The 22,541-nt window shown below is 44.4% G+C and overlaps 1 protein-coding gene across 1 annotated transcript in view; it reads left to right on the top strand.

Annotated features, from left to right (window-relative positions):
* DOCK7 (dedicator of cytokinesis 7) overlaps positions 1–22,541 on the top strand; it is an 87,794-nt gene that overhangs the window by 6,160 nt on the left and 59,093 nt on the right. The window contains 12 exon segments of the mRNA XM_031058554.1: positions 7,427–7,602; positions 7,701–7,769; positions 10,175–10,304; positions 10,410–10,622; positions 10,959–11,044; positions 12,916–12,982; positions 14,393–14,542; positions 15,270–15,350; positions 16,384–16,549; positions 17,179–17,321; positions 18,783–18,876; positions 20,609–20,771. Of these exon segments, the coding sequence (XP_030914414.1) occupies positions 7,427–7,602; positions 7,701–7,769; positions 10,175–10,304; positions 10,410–10,622; positions 10,959–11,044; positions 12,916–12,982; positions 14,393–14,542; positions 15,270–15,350; positions 16,384–16,549; positions 17,179–17,321; positions 18,783–18,876; positions 20,609–20,771 (1,538 nt within the window).

The following is a 22,541-nucleotide window of genomic DNA, read 5'->3' as shown; positions in this document are numbered from 1 at the left end:
GAGGCAGAGCAGGAGATAGGGAGCTGCATTCCAGAGGTCATGGCTGCACTTATGGCTGGGGGGGTGTCATCATCCCTGCTGAGCCTGGGGAGCTGCCTGTGGTTGATGGAAAGCAGAGATTGCCTAGGAATCCCCTGGGTTCATTTGAATATTTCCATCTATTATAAATGCAGCCAAAAAATGAAATGCAGGAGTTCTCTGGGCTCACCAGGCATCAGGAGCATGGGTTTTCTGAAATGCAGGGATGGCAGCAGACAAATGTGTGAGTCTTTGAATTTGGATCCATTTGGGTTATTTTTGGAGTGCTTGGTTGAAAGAAAATGTCATTTTTGCAAGTAAAACATGTTTTTTCATTACTTGAGTGTTGTCAGTGGTTAATATTACACTGCTCATGTTTCAAAACCTCTTGGAGTGACTTGCCTGTAGTTCACACTTAAAAATAAATCCACTGCCTCTGTTTAGCAAGCTCATTTCTTTCAACTGTTACCTTCTTTAACCTGCCTGCAAATTGTAATATTTTTTTAGCATATTACGCTCTCAGATTTATTCTGAGCCCTTGCAGTACATCAGGTTTGACTCCTGTTCCCTGAGGTCCCAGTGTCCCTTTAAGGGTGACAGGATTTTGCCCCAGCCAGCACAGGCCATCTGCATTGCTGAGTGCTCAGCAAGGGAAGTGCCTGTTTGCCCTGGAGACCCGGAGATAGCTGAGAGGAGGCTGGGGCTCAGCTTTGGAATGTTAATCTGCTGCTCCTGTCCCTCCAAGATTTTGCCCAGGAAAGGCAGTGTGGGTGGGAAGTCGGTATTAATTTAGAATTTGGAGCTTTGGCACAATCTGTTGCAGTTTTAGCACGTTATAAATCGCTTAATATTTAAGGACGTACCGAAGTTAAGATGGAACTTTGTCCTGGTTTCAAAATTGGCAAGAAATATCACCCTGATTTTGAAGAAGTGCTTTAGCTGCCAAGTAAAAATAGCAGTCAGGATCCTCCCTGTGATGAGGAGCTCTCTGCAAGGTTAATTTTTCAAGGTCCCTTATGGGATCCTCACAGGGAGTTCTACTCCCACACAGGAAGGAGGCAGGAGGAACAACCTTGCACACTTTGCCATTGTCATTTTTACAGAGCCCCCAGTTGTGCTGATCCTCACAGGGGCTGGGCTCTGCCCTTGGGAATGATGCATCTCATTTGAGCTAAAAGGGAAATTGGGCTTGGACTGGGCCACAGCAGTTGGGTTCAGATCCTTGCTGTGCCAGATGCATCCTGCCAAGCTGCCATGCCTTAACCTCTCTGTGCTCCTGGGGCTCCCTCCCGGGGGGATTGGACATCCTGGGAGGGCAGAGGTGAGGGAGGGAGGAGGAAATGGGAGGGAATGTTGTTTTCCATGGCTGTGCTGTCATACCCAAGCTGGAAAAGTCTGCAGGGTCCTAGCAGGGATTTGAGCGTGTCACTTGCAATCCCCTGTGTCCAGCTGGCTGCTTGGGAAGGGATGGGCTGAAATCCTCCAGGCAAACCTGGGAATGCCTGTGTACATCAGGGCACTGTGTTTCAGTCAGTCCCTGTGAGATGGAGACAATAATGGTCCCTTTTTCTGCCCCAGCTGTTACTGAGCTCCTGTACTGAGCTGCCGTGCAGTGCCCAGGAGAGCAGATCTTGAGCCTTCAGCTACCTGCACGGTGCAGGTCTTGTACAAACCTGACCTCTGCATTGTATTTTTTGTTTCCCTCTGTGAGCTTGCCCTGGGTGTAGCTTTCCCTGCACTTTATCCCTTTGTTCCCTTTGTTATCCCTTTGGGATGCCTGGCTGCAGTGAGTGAAGGTTTGTGTTACCCTCCGTGGAGTGATGCCACATCCCCTCACTGAGGCTCCTGCAGATTTGTGCAGGTGCTTTTGGAGGTGATGATGATGATGCAGGTAGGTGCTGAAAAGGAGGAAATAAATAGGAGAGAGACATGTGCACTTAAACTCCACAAAAATACAATGTTTGCTGTCTGGAGAAGGGCAAAGTCGATAGGGAAGGCAGTTTGATTTTCCAGCTTTTAAGGGGATGTAACAGTGAAGAATAACACAACCTTAAAGAAGAAAGCTCGAGTGTCCCCACTGCAGGAGAGCCGTAAACCTTTGAAATAGGGCTTTGTCCTGCAAGTGCTGCGAGCCAGAGCTGCAGCAGCACGGGTGCACCTCTGGAAACTGCCTGTTAAATGGGCCAGAGCAGCCAAATCAAGGCTGCTGTCAGAGTTAGCTGGTTGGACATGTCTGTGCTCAGGTTAAGGACATGCAGAATTGGTATTTTTAATGTATATCTGTTTCCAGATGAGAGGTTTGATTGGGGTTAGGGTAGGTCTGAGAGAGGGAGTCCTGTTTGATTTGTTCTGTGCTTTGAGTTTATCAGTGCTGTGATAAACACAGTGTTTGTGCTGCCAGGGAGCAGGTTATGCCCCTCTTACTCATCCTCAGCTGCCCTTTCTCCCCACATTGTCCTCCTGTGGATTTAATGGCACAGAACAGTGCTTGCCATGAGTGAGGTGGCAGTGCCTGATCCTGGGATAAAGACTGAGGGGAAGCTGAGTTAGGGAATTGTCCAAAATTTCATCTGTAATTACAGCCTGCACAAAATCAAAGAGTACTTTTTTAAAGAGCAGCAGTTCTGGGAGCAGCATTCCTCTGCATATTTTTAAGCATGTGTTTGCTGTTAATTTACATTATTCTGTGGTCCTGGTGGGGAGGATGCTCAGGGCTCTTGCAGACTTTGGTTTCTGGAGGGTCTTACTAAACTCAACAGAAATGGACCCCCTGGCCAGGATTTCCTGCAGTAACACTCCAGTATTCCCCATCAGGTTTATTAGGGGAGACCACACTGGGCCCTTTCAGTACTGAAAGGGGGCTTAGAAAAATTGAGAGTGACTTTTTACACAGGCAGACAGTGATAGGGAGAATGGTTCCAAACCAAAAGAGGAGAAATTCAGATTAGATATTCATAAACTCCTCCCTGGGAGGGTGGGCAGGCCCTGGCACAGGGAAGCTGTGGCTGCCCCTGGATCTTTGGAAGTGTCCAAGGCCAGGCTGGACACTGGGGCTGGAGCAGCCTGGGACAGTGGGAGGTGTCAGGGTTGAAACAGGATGAACTTTAAGGTCCTTTCCTGCAAAACCACTCTGGCATGCTGGGATTAGTTGGTAGGTGGTCTGCACGTTTGCAAATACTTGACTGGAATTGTCCTTCTGCCTTGGGAAGTCCAGTGAGGAAGAGCTGGCTGTGTTTTGTGAAGGAGACACCTCTGTTGCTTCCCTGGAGAGGGTTTTTCTGGGAGCAGGGTGAAGGTGGCTGTGTCTGCAGCCTGCCAGCCAGCAGGGCTGTGGGGCAGCACAGCTTTATCCTCCTCAGCTGAGATTTCAAACCTTTTCACGTGCAGCTGACAGGACTGGCACTCCTTGGGTGGCTGAGATCAGCTGTAGCCCAGTGGCAGCTCCTGTTTGTCCTGGAGGTGAGATGGCAGAGCAGGTTCTGCTCCCCCAGCAGCAGTCAGGGTGGTTGGGATGATGGGCTTGGGTCACCTGGTCTTTACCTGGGCTTGCCCAGCCCCTCCAGTGTGCACGTTCCACCTGATGGTTTGTGTGGCAATTTCAGGTGGCTGATGCTTTGCCCAAGTAACAGCCCCTGGTATTTTGTGGTATTTTGTGTGTCCTTGTCCCCATCCAAGCCTTTGGAGAGATGCTGGAGCATGGAGCAGGACTGGGGAAAGGTTAAACCATTGGCAGCAAGAGCCTTGAGAGGAGCTCTTGTGGTTCTGCTCACACGTGGGGACATCTTTTAGGTTCATTTTCCTTTTGGTGCATTTATTCATCCTTCTTCCCTCCTCCTCCTCTTTCATCACTTCTTCCCCCACAAATATCTGAAGCCCAAAGTAATGTTCTTGCCTCTTATCTGCCAATAGTGTGACACCAAGTAGTTCCTCTCCATGGCCATGGATTTATGTTTGGCCTCTTCACTCAGGTGCTAGACATATTTCTGGCTGCACAGATGGTGAGTCTGACACAGGCCTCTGGCTTTGACTGTTATGTTTGTTTACATCTTCATGGTACAACAGTAACCCAAAGAGACAAAGTGGAAAATTGGGAAGTGCAGATTCCGAAATGTGTGAAGGGCTTGGAACCCCCCGGGTGCACAGAGAGCCCCTGAGCACTGCCTGCCTTTCTGGCTTGGGTGGATTTTCACTGGCATGGCCCCTTCCTTCACCTCCTGTCCAGCACATCCCAGTGCTCCTGTTGGACAGGGGCGATTTGAGATGGGAAATGCAGGGATGAGGGGACCTGGTGTGTTTTGGGCTGTGACAGCCTCACTCCCTTGGTCCTGCATGTCCCCGTGAGCTCTGCATATTTATACATTTATACTGAGGCTTTTCCTCCTCTTTGCTGTAATTCTGTTCATCAGGATGAGTGGAGTGGAAAGGCTGGAAGGGATGAGGGGAAGGTTCCTGTGTGTTAGAGAATCACAGGTAAATGAGTTTGTGCAGATTAGAACACAACACTTGCACAAGCAGCTCACTTCTGGAAGATCCCTCAGCTTTGGAGCTGCCAGGTCAGAAAAAGCAATAAAATTAAGTCTTAAAATGTTAGGGCTTAAAAATAGGGGCAGCTAAGCAGCTTTAAGTCATGCCCTGAGGCTTCCTTACCCCTCTGGGAGGAGCAGCATGGATGGAGCTCTGCCCTGGCCACAGGAGGGGGTGAGGGGATGCTTCTCCCAGCACCTCTGCTGCTTCTGGAGCTTTTGCCCACAATTTTTCACTCATTTTGTTACTTTTAGCTTCGTTTGCAAGGAGTGTCCAGTGCTGGCTGGTTCCTCCTCTTTGGTTCTGAGGTTTGTCAGTGGAAGGGGAGATTTGGCACAGAGCAGCACTTGGGAACAAACTGAAAGTCATGAGTTGGATCCTCATGTGGGGCACCACTAATGTTGATTTTTTGGGGGGATTTTTCTTTGGTTTTTTGGGTGGTTTTTTTTTTTTTTTAATTTTTGGTTTGTTTGTGGTTTTGTTTGTTTGTTTGTTTGTTTGTTTGTTTTGTTGAGGTTGGGATTAAATTGTGAGATGATTTTTTTTTCCTTGGATTCAGATGTTTATTAGTTTTCATTTATATTACAGTCTCACAAAGTGTGTGTTCTATAGTAGTTTTCTTAAACAAGGTAAAAATGGAGATGTATTTTTTTTTCTATAAGGTTTTTTAATGATAAACTCTTTAATTAAGAAATGATACTTAAATTATTTTTATTTTTAATCTAATAATAAACTACTCATGACTGGCAATGCGGATTTTTGTATTTAATTACACAATACTACTTAAACTCATGAAGAAGAAGATGAAGAAGGTAAAGAAGAAGGACTAGCTTTTGCTCTAAAACTTTTATATATATATCCTAAAATTTTAAACTCTAAAGTTTTCTACTATGTGATATTACACATTTTAATTTAAACTATACACTTAACATTTTAGTTCTGTTATTTAATTTTGGAAGATTTTTTTATGGCGTTAGGTTAAATGTAGTGTTCTTTTGAGGGTTAGTGTTTGTTAGTACAGAAAGTTCAAACTTTTTAGTAACCAGGGTTCCAGCATCACCCCCCAGTGACATTTGTCAGGGATGTGGTGCCAAGTGGAGCTGCTCTGCCTGTTTGTGAGGAGCAGGGTGAGGTGGTGACATCTCAGCTGTGTGTGGCAGGAGCAGTGACAAGTTCTGCTTGTGACAACTGCTGAAGTGATGAAAACAGTGAAAGTGTCTGGTTTGTGTTTTCAAAAGTTATCCAAAATCATGTACTTTGAGTCCATTTCAAGAGTTCAGGATGAGAAGGGGGAAAAGGTTGTGGGGTTAAAGAGATGATCATCATCTTCTTGTGGAAGGTGTCCCTGCCCATGCAGAGCTGGTCTTTAGGGTCCTTCCAACCCTCCTCTGATTCTTTCCATATTTCTTTACACAGAAATTAATTTGTTTTGTTTGCAGAATCAAGTACCACATTTCCAGCCATCACATATTTTTTTTTGTGAACCAGATTCTTATCTGGTAAAAAGTCACCTTGTCCACCTCCCTGACTTCCTTGGAGTCACTCTGGTTTCCTCTTGAAGGAAAATTGCAGTGTTTATTGAGGTTGGTTGTGGTAGGGAGATTCTTTCAGTATTAGCTGAGTCTTTTCCCTTGAGTAAAAAGCTGATTAATTTCAGAACTTGTTGGCAATAGTTTGAAAACTGGAATTTGGGATTTGTATAGCAATATTTCTGAGAAGCACATTTAAAACTGAAGTGCCAAGTGTTCTTTATAAAATTATCTCCAACACAAGCTACAGGATAGTTCCTTGTCCCACAGAAATCATCTGGATGGCAGGAAAGGGGAAGTTAGTAGAGAAAACTGCTGAATTTGGATGTGCTTTTGTGGCTCTTGTGAAAACACTCAGCCTCACTGGCATGTGCCAGGGAATTCTAGGAAATCTCTCAGTTGCTGTAGAGACAGCTTCCTCAAAACTTGTTTTTAGTGTTTCATTTTCTTAATGTCTATGTTTATGTATAGCCTCATAGCATAATGATCTCATATCAGAATATTTATATGTATTTATGTAATGGGATATGTAAAAATACAAGTTATGCAATGGGAGTATGTATCCAGTTTATGCAAAGTTTCTTCTAATGTGTCTAAAAAAAGCTCAGGGTGGTGAGATCAGCGCTGCCAGTGAAATCTACTGTTTTCCTGCACGTTTTCAGTCCTTCCTTGTGCTTCAGGTAAAGGCTTTGTGCCCAATAAAGATGATTTTTAAGCAGCCATTTTATTGAGGGCTGTGTCCCTTCCTGGCATGGGCAGAGTCATTGTGGCACTAAAGGCTCTAATACCAAGGCGAAGAGGTGGTTAAACTTGTACCTGTGGTGGGTGAACATTGTGTTTTGTGTTCCCCAGAGAGGTGGTTTAATTCAAAATAATGTTAGTCCTCAGAGCTGTGTGGCTGCCTGAGCTCCTGGTAAATCAGGCCTTGCTCTGGGTTCTGCCTGGGGGAGGAAGGGTTCCTGCATCTTGGATCGGGATCAAGGTTCCCTTTGTGACCAGAGCCTGGTAAAAACAAATCCAGGCTCAGGTAGGTGGGAAATAAAGTACTAAGTTTCCTTTTGTTGTATTTCTTGAAAATAGATGTAACCTTTTCTGGCTCTAGTTGTATTTTTTGGGTGGTGATGGTAGGCACCAGAGAAACATGCAGAGGACCAGCAGATAAAAGCTAAGGCAGGAGAAGCAGCTCTGTGATGTGTTAGCTGAGGTTAACACCAGGGATTAATCGCCTGCTGTTGCATCAAACCCCCCAACAAGGCAGAAGAACTGGTTTGAAAAAGAGAGCAGAAAAGGCGCGCGTGATTCTCCTGTGCCTGTTCACCTCGCTGTGAGCCCCGTGGTGCTCTGTGTGTCCCCAGGTGCCTCTCACAGAAGCTGTGGAGCCTGTGGACCTGGAGGAATATCTCAACAGCCACCCCCTGGCCGTGGAGTCGGGGCCCCTGCGGGACCTGCTGGAGTTTCCGCGCGATGACATCGAGGTGGTGTCCACGCCCCGCGAGTGCCGCACGCTCGTGTCCGCCGTGCCCGAGGAGAGGTGGGACACCAGCTCGCCTGGGGTGCTCCAGGCACTGAAAGATGTGTTTGGGAAATCCTCATCAGCTCTGTGACCTCTGCTGTTTGTTCTTTTAACAGCGAGATGGACCCTCACGTGAGGGACTGTGTCAGGAGTTACACGGAGGACTGGGCCATCGTCAACAGAAAGTGAGTGAGAGACCCTCTGGTGTTTGTCACCTTAAGTCCATCTTTAAATTTTTGGCCAAGTGCTATAAGGAGACTCAAAAATACTGTCCTGGCTGCTGATTCCATGTGCTCTGCCCGGTCCAGCTGAACTGATGCTTTGTGTTTGGAAAATTGGATTGTGGGTGTCAAAACCCCTTGGGGCAGTTAGGAAAATCTTGGCCATTTCAGTCCACACCTGCTCCTTTACCATGGCAGAACAATTAGAGAGTGTGGACGAGTAAAATTACTTTTAGCATTTGTTTCTTCCTTTGTTCCATCTGGTTTTAGTTCTTTTTAGAGACAAGTTGCATTAATTTTGCAGTGATTTATGTGGAGTCACCACTACAGACAAGGTGCCCTCTTCAGCTTCCATTGGTTCCCAGAGAGACTTGGGAAAAGTACATCATTCAGACAAATAATTGTTAATATTTGAACCATCACAACATTAACCTAATGGGTTAACAGTTCAGAGGATGGGCATGCATTGATTATCCCATGCAAATTAGCAGGAAGGGTTCTGAGAGGCTCAGTTGGAGCAGGGACTCTCTGGATGATTGGAAGTCTGATGACTTCAAGAGCTGCTGTCAGGGAGTGAGTGATCCATGTGATGTGCATCACCTACAGATGACTTGGCTGCAGCTCCAGCTCTGCCCTTGTGGCAGGTGCTACAATTCACTGGTTTAATGTTGTCCTGAGAGCCCCTTCAGGGATGCTCAGGATGTGTTTGGCACTGCTAACGTGACCTAATAAAAAAGTGTTTTGTAATCTCATACCAAAAAAAAACCAAAAAACCACCCAGAAAGGAACCCGAGAGGGAGGGAGATGTTTTATTAACTGCCAGCCTTGGCAGCTGAGTCTTGGATAGGCCTGGGCAGTGTGACCCACCCAGCCACCCACCCCTGGCTTCTCAGTGACTTCCATGGGGACCTGGAATTCCTGGCTGTGATTCCTGCTCTGATGAGCTTTATTTGGTGGGGTTTTGTCCTCTGAGAGTCAAAGCACCTCCTGCTTGGATAAAATCATGGCAGTGCACTGGGTAGAAATGGAAGAGTTGCTGCTGGAGCAGGGGAAGAACCCAAAAGCTCAGCTGGGAAGGACTGAATTGTTTTTCCAGTAAGGATGCCAACAATTTCCTCTCAATCCATCCCATTGGATGGTCCCAAGTCCTCTGGCTAGCTCCAGGGGCACAAACCCCAGCTCTTGGAAGAACTGCTGAATTGACTTGTGACATTCCATCCTTTTCTTCCCCACCCCAGGGGAAATAGTCTTTATGTCCATCTCTGCCTCCAGTTTTTTGTAACCAAAATGTTTTTGAGGCAGGGAAATCCACCCATTCAGTAATTCCCTTAATGATATTGGAAAAGGTGAATAAATTCACTGGCCTGGAAAAAAACCCACTAGCATATTCTGATTTCAAGCTTGTGGTATAATTTCTGTGTGCTAGACTGAGGAAGTCAGGTGTGAATTAGAGATAATTTGCGCTTATTGGTGGAGCTGTGATGGAAATGCAGACATCCAGGTGAGGATTATACAGATCCTGTTGTTTAGCTCTCAGGAAATACAGCCTAGCAAGGAAAATGCATCCCTTCTTTTTTCTCTTCCCTTCCTTTATTTGCTGCTAGCATTTCCATGGTTTTCCCATGTCTGGAGCATCCCTCTGTGGTAACTTTAGTGCCAGGGCATGGTAAGAACAATTAATTCTAGCTGTGATCCCAGGAACTGACTTGGAGTGAGTGTTGCAGGGAGGCCGTGCCTTTACCCATGTGTGTGTGTATAAATACAGACCTGGTGCCATTTGGCACCCAAAAATTTGTTAGTCAAAGAGATCTGCTCCTGTCAGCACAGCAGGCAGCCTGTTCACTTGTAGGAGCTCTCACACTCCGGAAGGCTCTGAGGGACCCACTTTCCTCACAGAGATGCTGTGTGAAGACACTTGGTTTAGTCAGGGTTGGAAAATTGTTCTCCAGAGGTGCTCAGGATTGTCCTGAGTTGCTGTTTTGGTTTTCCAGTTAATCATTTTATCTGCTCCAAGCCTGTTCCTGCTCCAGCAGAACCACTGGCCTTCAGCCCTCGTGTTCCCGGCCTGTTTTTAGCTTGGCATCACAATGGCACATTTTACAGCAGCTTTAATTGGCCCTTGATAATCCTCCTTTTGACATCACCCAGAGTGGCTTTATAGATGAACAGAGTCACATTGTAGTGCTGGAATAGTGGCTGTTGGATGATGCCCCAGCTCCAGTGGAGCTGACTGGAAATTGTGTTTGCAGAGAGCAGCTCCTGCCTCGGGAGCACCCACGCTGACAATGCTGGGTTTGTTCCGGGGTGCTGCTCCTGGGGTCGGGCTCAAAAGGGCTGCTGAGAACGTGGTTGAAATCCTCTGTTTGCAGATACCACAAGCTGGGAACTGGGTTCAACCCCAACACCTTGGACAAACAGAAGGAGAGGCAAAAAGGGCTCCCCAAACAGGTCTTCGAGTCTGACGAAGCTCCTGATGGCAACAGCTACCAGGATGAACAAGTAATGTGCCTTTAAAACCCTGCTGCATAAAACCTAATTTATGGTCCTGCTTTAAAAGTGCAGTCCTTTTCCCATTAGAAGTTGGTTTAATTTGTTGGCTCTCAGGATGACCTCAAGCGCCGCTCAATGTCGATCGACGACACGCCCCGGGGCAGCTGGGCCTGCAGCATCTTCGACCTCAAGAACTCCCAGCCCGATGCCCTCCTCCCCAACCTGCTGGACAGAACCCCCAACGAGGAGATCGACCACCACAATGAGGACCAGAGGAAGTCCAGCAGGCATAAGGAGCTTTTTGCACTACACCCGGCACCAGATGAGGTATTTTTGCGTGACAGCTGCCAGGGATTGAAAGGATTTAAGATCACCTGTGTTTAACATGCATGAGAAGTGCAGCTATTTTGTGTTTTTCAGCTTGTTGTCTTGCCCATAGATATTACTTTCTGAAGATTGGGTTTCCCTTCTGGTTATGCAATCCCCAGTAATGCAGGAACGTTAAAGGGATTTAATTTAGCATATTTATAGCTGCTGATGAATGCACCGTGCTGGGAAGCCTCGGATTAAGTTGCTGCTGTGTCTTAGAAGGAAAAAGTGGTAGATGTGTTTGCATCCTGGTTCTGCTGGTGGTTTGTACAGGGGTTGTGTCTCTAATTCCAGGAGGAGCCCATAGAGAGACTCAGTGTCCCTGAAGTACCCAAAGAACACTTTGGCCAAAGACTCCTGGTGAAGTGTTTGTCCCTGAAGTAAGTATCACTCCAGCAGACACAAATTCAGAATTTAAATCTGCTGCTGTATCCACGTGCATCTGAAATAACTCCACTGCCTTGTTTATTGCCCTGGAAGGGTCATTGCATTGTTTGGTCCTAGGCTTCCAGGTTCATTTTGTGAAGCTTGAGTTACACAGTTGTACCTTCGAGACTTCCTGCAGGTTGATGAGATAGGAAATATCCTCCTCCCTTGGCTTTTCTCCCTGCTGCTTTCCAGCTCTACCTGTTCTATGTCACTGGCACATGACACGAGGCTTCACCACGCTCCCCCAGGGCTCTGAAGTTGGCCACTCACTGGTGTTCCCCTCCCTAACCAGGAAATGCGAGATTAAATTTAAAGATTAAAAATGCTCGAGCCTTAAACACATAAAGACAGCCCAAGATTTGCCAAAGTTTAGGCTCAACAACCTTGACTGTGTCCCTTTAAGAGTGAAGACTTTATATACTTAGTAAGCATTAACTGGAGGAATAGAAACCTGTTAAACAAGTTTAATGAAGTGGAGCTCCTGAATATAGGGTTACCTGCAGCTGGTTCATTGCCTATAACTCTTCTCTAATAACACAAGGTAAAATTTTACTGTTATTCCCTTGGAGAAATAAAGTACAAAACTGATTTTCCACACTGCTGTATTCATCTTCTGTGTCCTCAGTTAGGTCAACCCTTCTTATTAGAGAGCTCCAGTTGCTGCTCATAACTGAGATATATGTGTGGGACATTTCTCCTGCTCGTAGAGTACTCCAGGACCTAATATAGCCATAGAGATGAACTGATTTTGCAGCCTTTTATGAACTGGAACAACATAATATGCAGTAGCAGTGCAGCTTTCCCTCCAAAGGAGGGTGTCTTTAGCATAAATAAGTTAGATGCTGGAAATTAATGTTGTCTGCTCTTTAAGCATCTCTTACTGACTGCAAATTTATGGCAAATCTGCCCAGCTCCATGTTTGCTTGTGTACCTGGGAATCTGTGAACCTGTGCTTGGGATGTAATCCAAGATTGTGCCATCTCAGTGGCACAAAACAAGGACATTTTCCCCAGGGAGAAAGCTCAGATGACCTAAGCAGGGTTATTGCCAGGTTAATCTCAGCTTAGTTGCAAAACTGGAGAAAACACCTGTTTGGTGGTGTTGTCCCTGCTGGCAGGAGGAATTCCAGGCTAAGGCTGAGAGCTCCCTGCAAGGGCTGGATGTGGAGGGAATATGGATTTTGTGGGGAGGCTGTGCAGACAAAAATGGCATTTCAGCCCCAGGTTTTGAACGTTTTAAAATTCCTCTAACTTCCCAGGTGTTCTGACAATAAGTTCAGCTCTGTTTGGTGGGTCAGTGTTCCTGTTGGGAGCGTTGGAATTTGCATAAACACTGGAGAACAGTCACTGTGAAGAGCTGGCACCTTTCTAAGGGGGTTTTGGTACTTTTTGACAACAGTCAACTGTTGAAAATTGCCAAAATAAGTGTCCCTGATATCCAGAGGCAGCAGCCCTGGATCTGAGAGGAGCAGTTGGCCATTTATCTGGGAAAACAGAGGAAATTGGCTTCTCCAGGGCATCAGGGCAGCTGAGTGCTCCAGTTACCCCAATTAACAATTCCTGCCCCTTTGAGGAGCCTCTTGGGCTGCTTTGCTTGGCTTTCAGTGGGTTAAAAATGGCTTTTGGAAGGTCCAGGGAGATGGTGCTGGTGGGAGGGAGCAGGGCAGGAGTGGGGTGGAAATTGGGAACAAAGATCCCTTTGGAGCAGGAGCTGCCCTGGGGTTGGCTCAGTCCCCATCACCCAGGGAGGATCTGGGGACAGGGTTGGTCATTCCTTCTGACAAAATGCAAGTCAAACTGATTCTGTGTTTCCTTCTTTCAAGATTTGAAATAGAAATTGAGCCCATTTTTGCAAGTTTGGCTTTGTATGATGTTAAAGAAAAGAAGAAGGTAGGTTTTTAATTACTTGAGTGTGACATTTTCAGTGAAATTTAAGCACATAAAATGGAGGATTTAATTGTGGTGGCAAAGCTTTAAGAGAATAGTGACATAGAGGTTGGAAGAATGATGAAGGCATTTCATGAACCACCTTGTGTGTTCTTCTTGGTAAAGCAGTTGAGGTATAAAAATTTCCTAAAAATACTATCTAATATATATGATTTAATACTTCCCTAAAAATATTATCTAATATGTGAGTGCCTGAAATGAGAATATATATATATATATACACACATATATATACATACATATTATATATATAATATACATTATATATATACATACACACATATATACACACATAATATATATATATATATAGTCCAATTTTGGCTTTCAAAAGTCTCTTCCCCAGAGAGAACTTAGGTAACTGAAACCTTTCATTTAGATTAGGTTTTTATGACTTTCTTAATCTCTTTTTGGTGATTCAGCATGGCATGGGTCCAAGCAACACTTCAGTAATGCACAGAACTAAAAATTGCTAAAATCAAAACAAAACTGAGGAGTCTCTTCAAGATCTAAGTTATAGGAAATGGAAAATACATTTGTTCACCTATTTATGTTCTGTATTTAATATTTAAAGAGTCTCTTAGTTTTCCTTGTTCAAGATATTAGCAGTAGTGGAGAGAAAAATGTTAAAAATATGCATTTTGACATTTATCTCTTTAAGACTTGAATTTAATGCATTGAGATTTAAGTTATGTAGATGAGAGTATGTGGAATATTATGTGAACTTTGTTTAATATTTAAATCACATTTCATAAGCCAATTTTATCATCTCATTACTCCTTTTTTTGGCTCTAAAGTAGTAAGTTCTTTACTGACCTCTGGTGTTGGTAACCTGCTCATATCTTTTTTGGCTCTGAAGCTTTGCAGTCAAGGATTTGCTGTTTCAGGGTAGAAGGCTCAGTGTCTGTCTTTCAATGGGTGTTATTTTTTCTTTTTTTCTTTCTATTTTGATATTTTGATGGCTAACAATGGTAATTCCTAATCCTGTGGTGGAGCTGCACACCTTAGAGGAGCTGGAGGAAATTTTATTTGTGGTGTTTCCTCCATTTCCTTTCTCACTGGTTTTTTAATCAAAAAGCCTTTTTTTTTTCCTATTCATACATGGTTTGACACGAGGAGTTTTTAACATGTATTTTAAAACAATTTAAAATTGTTCATGAAGAGTTTACAAAAAAACCCCAAGATATAACTAATGCTTGCAACTACCCAGTTTTTTTTCTTGTTTTTCATACATGGTTTGACACGAGGAGTTTTTAACATGTATTTTAAAACAATTTAAAATTGTTCATGAAGAGTTTACAAAAAAACCCCAAGATATAACTAATGCTTGCAACTACCCAATTTCTCCCTTAGATTTCAGAGAATTTCTACTTTGATTTAAACTCTGAGCAAATGAAGGGAATGCTTCGGCCTCATGTCCCCCCTGCTGCTATTTCCACCCTGGCCAGATCTGCCATCTTTTCTATCACCTACCCATCCCAAGATGTCTTTCTAGTAATAAAGGTAAGAAATGCCAGGGAAATTGAAATTATTGTGGTCTCTTGGTTTTTATTTAAAGCAAAATAGAAATTCTGTTCTCAAAAGTGTAAACAGTGCTGCTTAATTTCAAATATTCTCACTTGAGTTCCTTTGTAACAACCAGTTCAGTGCACTGAAGCTGGAGAGAGCACAAAGGTTTGCTTGATGATATAAATCAGTTTTCTGGGGCTTGACCTTGGTTTTCATATCAAACAATGTGCTGACTCCTTAAAATGACAGATAAGTCAGTGATTTAAAAATATCTATTGATCTGAATCTCATTTCAAAAAGGATCCACGCCCCTTAGCCAGATTTTCAGATGTATTTAGGGGCAGACATTACCAAGAGAGTGAGATCCATAACTGAAATAAAATGCAACATTGGTCCCTCCTGGGATAAAGTACACAAAGATAAAAGTTATTTTCTGTTCTCTCCTTTGGTTCAATGAGTGCACAAATGTTGCTCATTCAGGTGGGTGTTTAGTCAAGATTTTTGGGTGGACTCTGGGTAAAAACCATTCTATGGTCAAAAGGGGGGTTCAGGAGAGATTTTCAGTTCATAGGCAGTGTGAAGGTTCTGCAGGAAATGCTTCTTACACAAGGACTCACCAGGCTCCAGGTCTTGGGGAAGAATTTTTCCTTCCTTGTGCTTGTTGAGTTTATTAATCCTTGCTGGATCCATGTCCTTATAATGGTTCATTTTCCCTTCTCAGCTGGAAAAAGTGTTACAGCAGGGAGATATTGGGGAGTGTGCAGAGCCTTACATGATTTTTAAAGAATCTGATGCAGCAAAGGTAAGAATTTTTTTGGTGTTTGGATAAAAAATTAAATGTATCTTGTTTTACCTTGGACAGTTGATACTGTTCCTGTCTTTAAAAAGATCCATTTTTAATTAGGAATTTAATCCTATTCTAAAGGCCAAAAAAGAGCCAAAGACCTTTGAGTCTTGATGCCTTATTGGGGTGGAGTAGTTAAAGGTCAGCACATTTTGTGGCTGTCAGGGGAGATTTGTGGTTCCCATCAAACTCAGTCATCTGTGATTCCCTGTCCCAAAGGATCAGCTGGGTCAAGGGAAGGCAGCCTTGGATGGAAATTTGCAGTAAAAAATTCAACTTTTCCACTGCTTTTGCAGCTTTAACCCCATCCCTTCTGCCCGGTTCTAAAAGCACCTCCAGAATGGTTCCTGATTTGGTGTGCAGGTGGGTTGGGCCAGCTGGAGATCAGAGGGTGATAATGAGGGCTGGGTGAAGGGCAGAGCAGAGGCTCCAGCCCTTCTTGTGGTCCCAGCCTCTCCATTTCTCAAAAGCTTGGATCATTTGTTCATTTCAATCAACCTCTTAATAAGTTATTTCCTCCCTAAAGCTCTAAAAATTGCTCTTTAATATGCAGAGCTATGGAAAAATCCTCTTTTATTCCCATTTTTCCTTGACAAAATGAGTATGTTAGTACTTATTTGAGGAGTGTTTTGGGTTTCCCACACAACTCCAGATGATCTGAGCACCTCCTGCATAAAATCACATTAGGAAAAGCCCTTTCAGACTTCACAGGGGAAAATTCAGGTTTTCTGGAAGGATCACTGGGATTTGCCAGGCTGTTCAGGAGGGTTAGGAACATAAAAGACTGTTCTGACTGTCCTCTGGTGGCCTCGTTTGGGAAGCAGAAGTTGCATTTTCTCAACACTTGGTGCTTCTCCTCTGGAAGGTGCTACAGAAACACAGATCATTGGGAGTTAGAAAATACACCATCATCCCTCAGTGATTTTTCTGAATGAACATCTGACCTCGTTCCTCTCCTTTTAACCTCTTGGACTGAATATTTTCTTCACAGAACAAGGAAAAGTTGGAAAAGCTGAAGGGCCAGGCAGAGCAGTTTTGCCAAAGACTGGGCAAGTACCGGATGCCTTTTGCCTGGACAGCCATTCACCTCATGAACATTGTGAGCAGTGCTGGCAGCTTGGAAAGAGATTCCACAGAAGTTGAAGTTGGCACAGGAGGTACAGGACTTGGCATCTGCAGGAGGGAACCAGTGTGGGCAAATCCAGAGGTTTTGATTCATATCCTGTAGCTGCTGTTGCTCCTTTTATTGCTTTCCTCCCCCTACTCTGATGGTCTGGGGTCATGGTTGAACTAAACCAGAAAAGTCCATGATAACAAATGGATTTATCTTTCAAGGATTTTACTAGCAAACCATCTGTTATATTATTTAAAACCAGGCTTGTGAGACTGAGGGAGCATTACAGGCTGATGAACATTTTCCAAAGGAGTGGATTAATCTTTGCGAGCCACATAGCTCATCCGAAACTGCTCTTCAGCATCCCCAAAACTGCCAACTTCATCATCTTTCAGAGCAAGGGAAATACATAAATCTCAGCATGATAAAGACTTTTATAACAGCAGGAAGGCGCTGGGGTGAGGTGGCTGGGAGGGGAGCAGGAGTCAGCTGTGCTCCACAGCCTCCGGAGCGGGATTGCCTCTCCTGTCACCTCATGGCATCATTCCCTCTCCTGCTCTGAAGGAAGGAGTTCTTCCTTCCCCAGGAATCCTACTCGGAACCAAAGTAGGCTCTTGGACTGTAGTTTTTCCTGCTTTATTTTTGATTCCTTCTCACTGTTGTGTTTGGCAGAACGTAAAGGGTCGTGGTCGGAGCGGCGCAATTCCAGCATCGTCGGGAGGCGCTCCCTGGAGAGGACCACGAGTGGGGACGAGGCTTGCAACCTGAGCAGCTTCAGGCCAGCCACCCTGACAGTGACCAACTTCTTCAAACAGGTCTGGCAGGCCAATGTCCCACCTAGGAGTTATTTCTGGGACAGGAGGATTGCATGGTGTGAGGTCACTGGGTGATTTATTTGTGATTAATTCGATTTCTGCTCCCCAGTCTCTGGGAGACTTTGAGCAGCATTCGGTTTGTTATGTTATTTATCAATTATCATGGAATAACAGACTGGTTTGTGTTGGAAGGGAGACTAAAACCCATCCAGTGACACCTTCACTGTACCAGGGTGCTCCAGCCTGGCCTTGGGCACTGCCAGGGATCCAGGGGCAGCCACAGCTGCTCTGGGCACCCTGTGCCAGGGCCTGCCCACCCCCCCAGGGAACAATTTGCCCCTAATATCTGATCTAAACCTCCTCCAAGTTATACATTACATAATATTATAGAATATATTAATGCTGGTAGTTGTGACTCCAATTCCTCAGAGGGATTAAGGTTGACATCAGTTCCTTGGACACATCCAGGGATCCCTGAGGAGAACAAAGCATTCTGCTTCTGGTGTTCCTTTGCTGAGTGGCAGCTCCTCTTAGCCAGAGCTTGGGATTTTCCTGAGCAGTGGATAACATGAATAAAGGGAATAAAGTTTTTAGTTAAGCTTAGCAAAAAGTAATGAGCTGAAAATTTTCTAAGGTTTGCTTAAGGTCACAGCTAGTTAAGGAAAAACTGGTCACTAAGTTAGTAATGATTTACAAAAGCATGTATTTATTTACTTTGTTTAGGTTATTTTTACTTTGAAGCGGCTCATTTTATTTAATTTGTCCTATAAAAACTCCCAAAAATTAATTTAAGATTTTAAATTTCAGATTCTTTATTATCTTCCTTTTCTCCTGTTCAGTATAATTAATTGAACACTACCCAGTGTTTTTCTCCTTCCATTTGCTTCTTTTATTTTTTATTTATGTTGTGATTTCTTACCTTTAAAATCAGGTATCTTCTGCTTTTGGGTGGCAGAGTCCCATTTTCTGTAATATTTCCAAAATTAGTGAAACTCTGAGCTATTAGAATGGGCATGAGGAAGACTGACAACAGACTCCTTGCACTTCCTACTTTTCCTGAAAAACAAGGCTGTTCTGGGCTCGTCCCAAAGGAAGGGCAGAGTAGAAGCAATGAGCATCACCTCCTGAGTGACAGACACTTTTTCAAACTATTACACTTGCTAAAAAATGGGTATTTTTGGGAAATCTCTTAGCAGCCATTTCCAGTTTGGAAAAAGATAATATTGATGGGGAGAGAAAAGGCTTTCAATTAAAAGTTCCTGCAGCTGTCAGGGTGATGAATAGGGGATGAAGGAAGGGGAAAGGATGGAGAAACGAAGTGTAATTTAACACGTTAATGGTAACACCTTGTTCTGGGAGGGGACAGCTGGGTGTCAGAGGGAAGAGCCTGTGGGGTGGAGGCTTTGTTCACTCTGGCAGCCCTGGGGGGTGTTTGGGTAACCAGATGTTGCTCCTGAGCAGGAGGGGGATCGCCTGAGCGATGAGGACCTGTACAAGTTCCTGGCTGACATGAGACGCCCCTCGTCGGTGCTGCGCAGGCTCAGACCCATCACAGGTATCCAGCTGCCATTGTCTCTGCCTTTTAGTGAGGGAATGGGGCCACCATGGGGCTGAGGACCATTTATTGCCCAGATAAACATCAGGCTCACAGCCTGGGAGATTTTAAAGGAGCAAGCTGTTGGCCATAGCTCAAAGTAGTCACAGGTTCTTTGTTACAAGGCAATAAATAACTTTCTAACCCAATGGACAGCTGCCACAGGGTGTATTTTGCTTTTCTAACCTATCACCTTTACTTACTTCTACTGCACTGAAGTACTTACTTCTACTTTTACCCAATGGGCTACTATCTGTACACACAGATGCTTCTATTAGAACTTCTAAACTCTCAACTTGCTTTGTACAACCTCACCCCTGCATTATAAACCCTTCACCATCTTATCAATACAGTTCCTTACTTAAGGAGTATTCTTTCTTACAACTGTAGAAACAGAAATCCATGGATTTTCCATTTAATGTCTGTGCACTGTAGCTTCACATCAATCCAAGCTTCTCCCAAGGCAGCAAGGACACAGTCTCAAGCTGTGTCAAGGGAAATACAGGTTGGATATCAGGGAAAAGTTTTATACAGAAAGGTGATAAAGTTCTGGAATGGCTGCCCAGGGAGGTGGTGCAGTCCCCATCCCTGGGTGTGTTTAACAAACCTGGATGTGGCACTGGGTGCCAGGGTTTGGTTGGGGTGCTGGGAGTGGGTTGGACTCCATGATCTTGGAGGTCTCTTCCAACCCACTGATTCTGTGTAAATCAAACCCTTCAGCGTCTGTGGAAGTTTCTGGTTTTCCAGTTCCCACACAGCCAACCCTTCTGGGCTCAAAAGTTCATGTGTTTGCTTAGTTCCTCACCCAAGCACCCCAAGGAAATCCTTGAGAGCAGTCCCTGGGCAGCAGGAGCACGGAAGGTGTGATGGGGCAGGTTTGTCACTGGCACAGTGAGGGAGGTGTCTGTGAGGGGGGGATGCAAACCCCAAAGCCAGGAACCTCTGTTTCCCACTCTCCATCCCAAAGGAGATCTCTTCCCTGGTTAATAGGAACAGGCTCCCCCTCTGTTTGAGAAGGGGGAATAGGAACCCTGGCACACCTCAGTGAAGCTGGTCCCTGACCTGTGCTATCCCTGACAATGTTTACATTACTTAACCTGCTCTTCAAACTCTCCAGGGACAGCAATCCTGCCTCTTCCTTGGATCATCTCCCCAGCTCTCAGTTTGCCTTGCAGCCAGGTTAGGTTTTAAGAAAACTTAGCAAAATTATCTTGCTGCAAATTAATGTGACTCTGGTGTGCCATGGCCTGGGGCAGTGACCACAACCTCCCAAGCACTTGAATGCTGTGATCCCAATTCACCTCTGGTTTGTAGCCTGACCAATCTCAGGGTTTTTCAACCTTTCCTCTGATGGAGTTTTGTGTGTAACAATAGCTGGGCCTCCCAGGAGCATTATCTGGACTGCATTTCCCCAGTTTGCTTATGAAGAAAGCATCTGTGCCTTGTTAAAGCGCATATTTTCTGTTGGTTCTTACTATCTGGTCCCCAGTTGCCTTAGATATCAGCTGGATCCACTGATACTTGTTAACAAATCCACTTCATCTCTACTTTATCATTTGTTGATTTATTAAATTCATATATAGGATGTCAATGGATGAATATATAGGATATTAACCAGAAGAAACAAAGCACTGTTATGCTTTTAAAAATTAATTTCTATTTATTAATGAATAAAACCCCTTTCTTCTTGCAGCTCAGTTGAAGATAGACATATCTCCAGCTCCAGAGAACCCCCACTACTGCCTAACCCCAGAGCTGCTGCAGGTCAAGCTTTACCCAGACAGCAGAGTCAGACCTACACGAGAAATCCTGGAGTTCCCTGCCAGGGATGTCTACGTCCCAAACACCACATACAGGTCAGAGTTTTGAAATCCATTTCACTTTCCAGGGCCTGACACTGGCAAGTGTAGAAATTCCTCCCTTATCAGCAGGCTTGTTGCAAAATCTGGTGGATGGGCAGAGGTGCTGTGCCAGAGGCATGGGAAGGGTTCAGGCTGACACAGTGAAAAAGGCTCAGCTGGGAAGGGACAAACAGGTTTGCATCAAACTTGGCTGTGAATAAGAACACAGCAGAGGTTTCTCCATTTGGTTAAATTCTTTTCAGTTTTATGTAGAGTTTTTTTTTTTCTCTGCTGAAGTAATTTTCCTACTGGTTTTATTAATTTATGTCACTTTCAGTGACTTTTTTTTCCTTTAAAGTGAGGGATAAAAATAGAGAAAATATATAATCCCTTTGTTCATATTTCCATTTTGGTTTCCAGGTAATTTTTTTGTTTACAATACTTGACAGAAAATCCTCTGAAGCCCTGAAAAATAGGAAATTTCTCTAAATATTTTGGGAATCAATAATCTTTATATAACAAAATCCAGGCTGGAACCAGATTTCTTTTCATTCTGTACCATTATTAATTTAAAGCTTTTTCACAGTATCTTTGAAGACATTACATGGCTGAGTGGAATTGTCTTCATCAGCTGAGTGATTTCACCAACTTAGCAAATCGTTTCTTTAAATTTAGGTACAAACCAGGTTTTTACAAATCAAAGCTTACAAGAAGGGTTTAGCCAAGGTCCATATCCTGTATTTTGAAAAGTGTCAGCCATTTATTTATTTGTCTATTTACTTATTGGACAGGTAATTTAACATTACAGTAAACCAGTACAAATAAGCAACACTGCATCATCTCATCTCTGTTACAAACCCATGAGAAGGAAAAGGATTTTTATTGCAGAATTTCTGTAATTAACACGTTCTGTTCATGGGGTTTCACTCTGACAAATGACAACCAAAACCATTTCCTGTGCTGAGATAAAAAACCCACACTGTACAAGGGTTGGGGAAGATAAACAAGTCAATATGACTCAGGGGAACTGCAGGACTGGGGTTTGTCAGTCAGCACTTCCAGGGCCAGCCCAAGGCTGTCACTCCGTGTTCTGCAGCTGAAGTTCAACGTGTGAGTGTCCCCAGGAGCTGGACCAGCCCTGTGCCATGGGTTGTGCCTACTGGGTTTGTGGGTTGGCACCCTTGACCCCATTGGAGCAGCTGTTCCCTAAGTGAAAGGTGTTTTGGTGTGTGCTCACTTGGTTGTTTATTTAATTCCTTAGCTGGATGGACTAAAAGGTCACAGAGGCTTGGCTCTGATTCATTTCACGTGAGGAGAGCAGATCTCTTCCTCCTTTCAGTGAGTTTGGCTCCTCACTTGCAGTGGGCAGCCCCAGCTGTGCAGTTGCCCTGTGAGATCCAGGGGAGCAGGGCTGCTCTGACCCCCTGTGTGTGACACACCTGCACACAGCTCCAGAAGGCATGGATTGGCCTCAGCTACACTCCTGGAAATACCCAGAGCCCTAAAACGAGGAATTACCCATCTTTCATTTGCTCCTGAAATGTTCCACAACAAAAACATGAACCAAACATTCAATTAGTTACTTCAAGAAACAAAATTTCTTTTTTTTCTTTCCCTAAATGTTTTCAGTAGGGTTTCTCCAGCCCTTTGTTCCCAGAAAACACTTTTTGTTTTCCCTACTACACAACCCAGAAAGGAATGCACAGCCTGAAAACCCCTTCCCCCAAACAATATTATCCAATGTGTGGCAGGTTGGCTCCAAGACATTAGAATTTCACTGTGAGG

Source organism: Geospiza fortis, unplaced genomic scaffold (assembly GCF_000277835.1).
Source record: "Geospiza fortis unplaced genomic scaffold, GeoFor_1.0 scaffold396, whole genome shotgun sequence".
In the NCBI taxonomy this organism is placed as follows: Eukaryota; Metazoa; Chordata; class Aves; order Passeriformes; family Thraupidae; genus Geospiza; species Geospiza fortis.
Note: the sequence above shows the minus strand (reverse complement) of the source record. Positions and strands in the feature narration are given on the sequence as shown.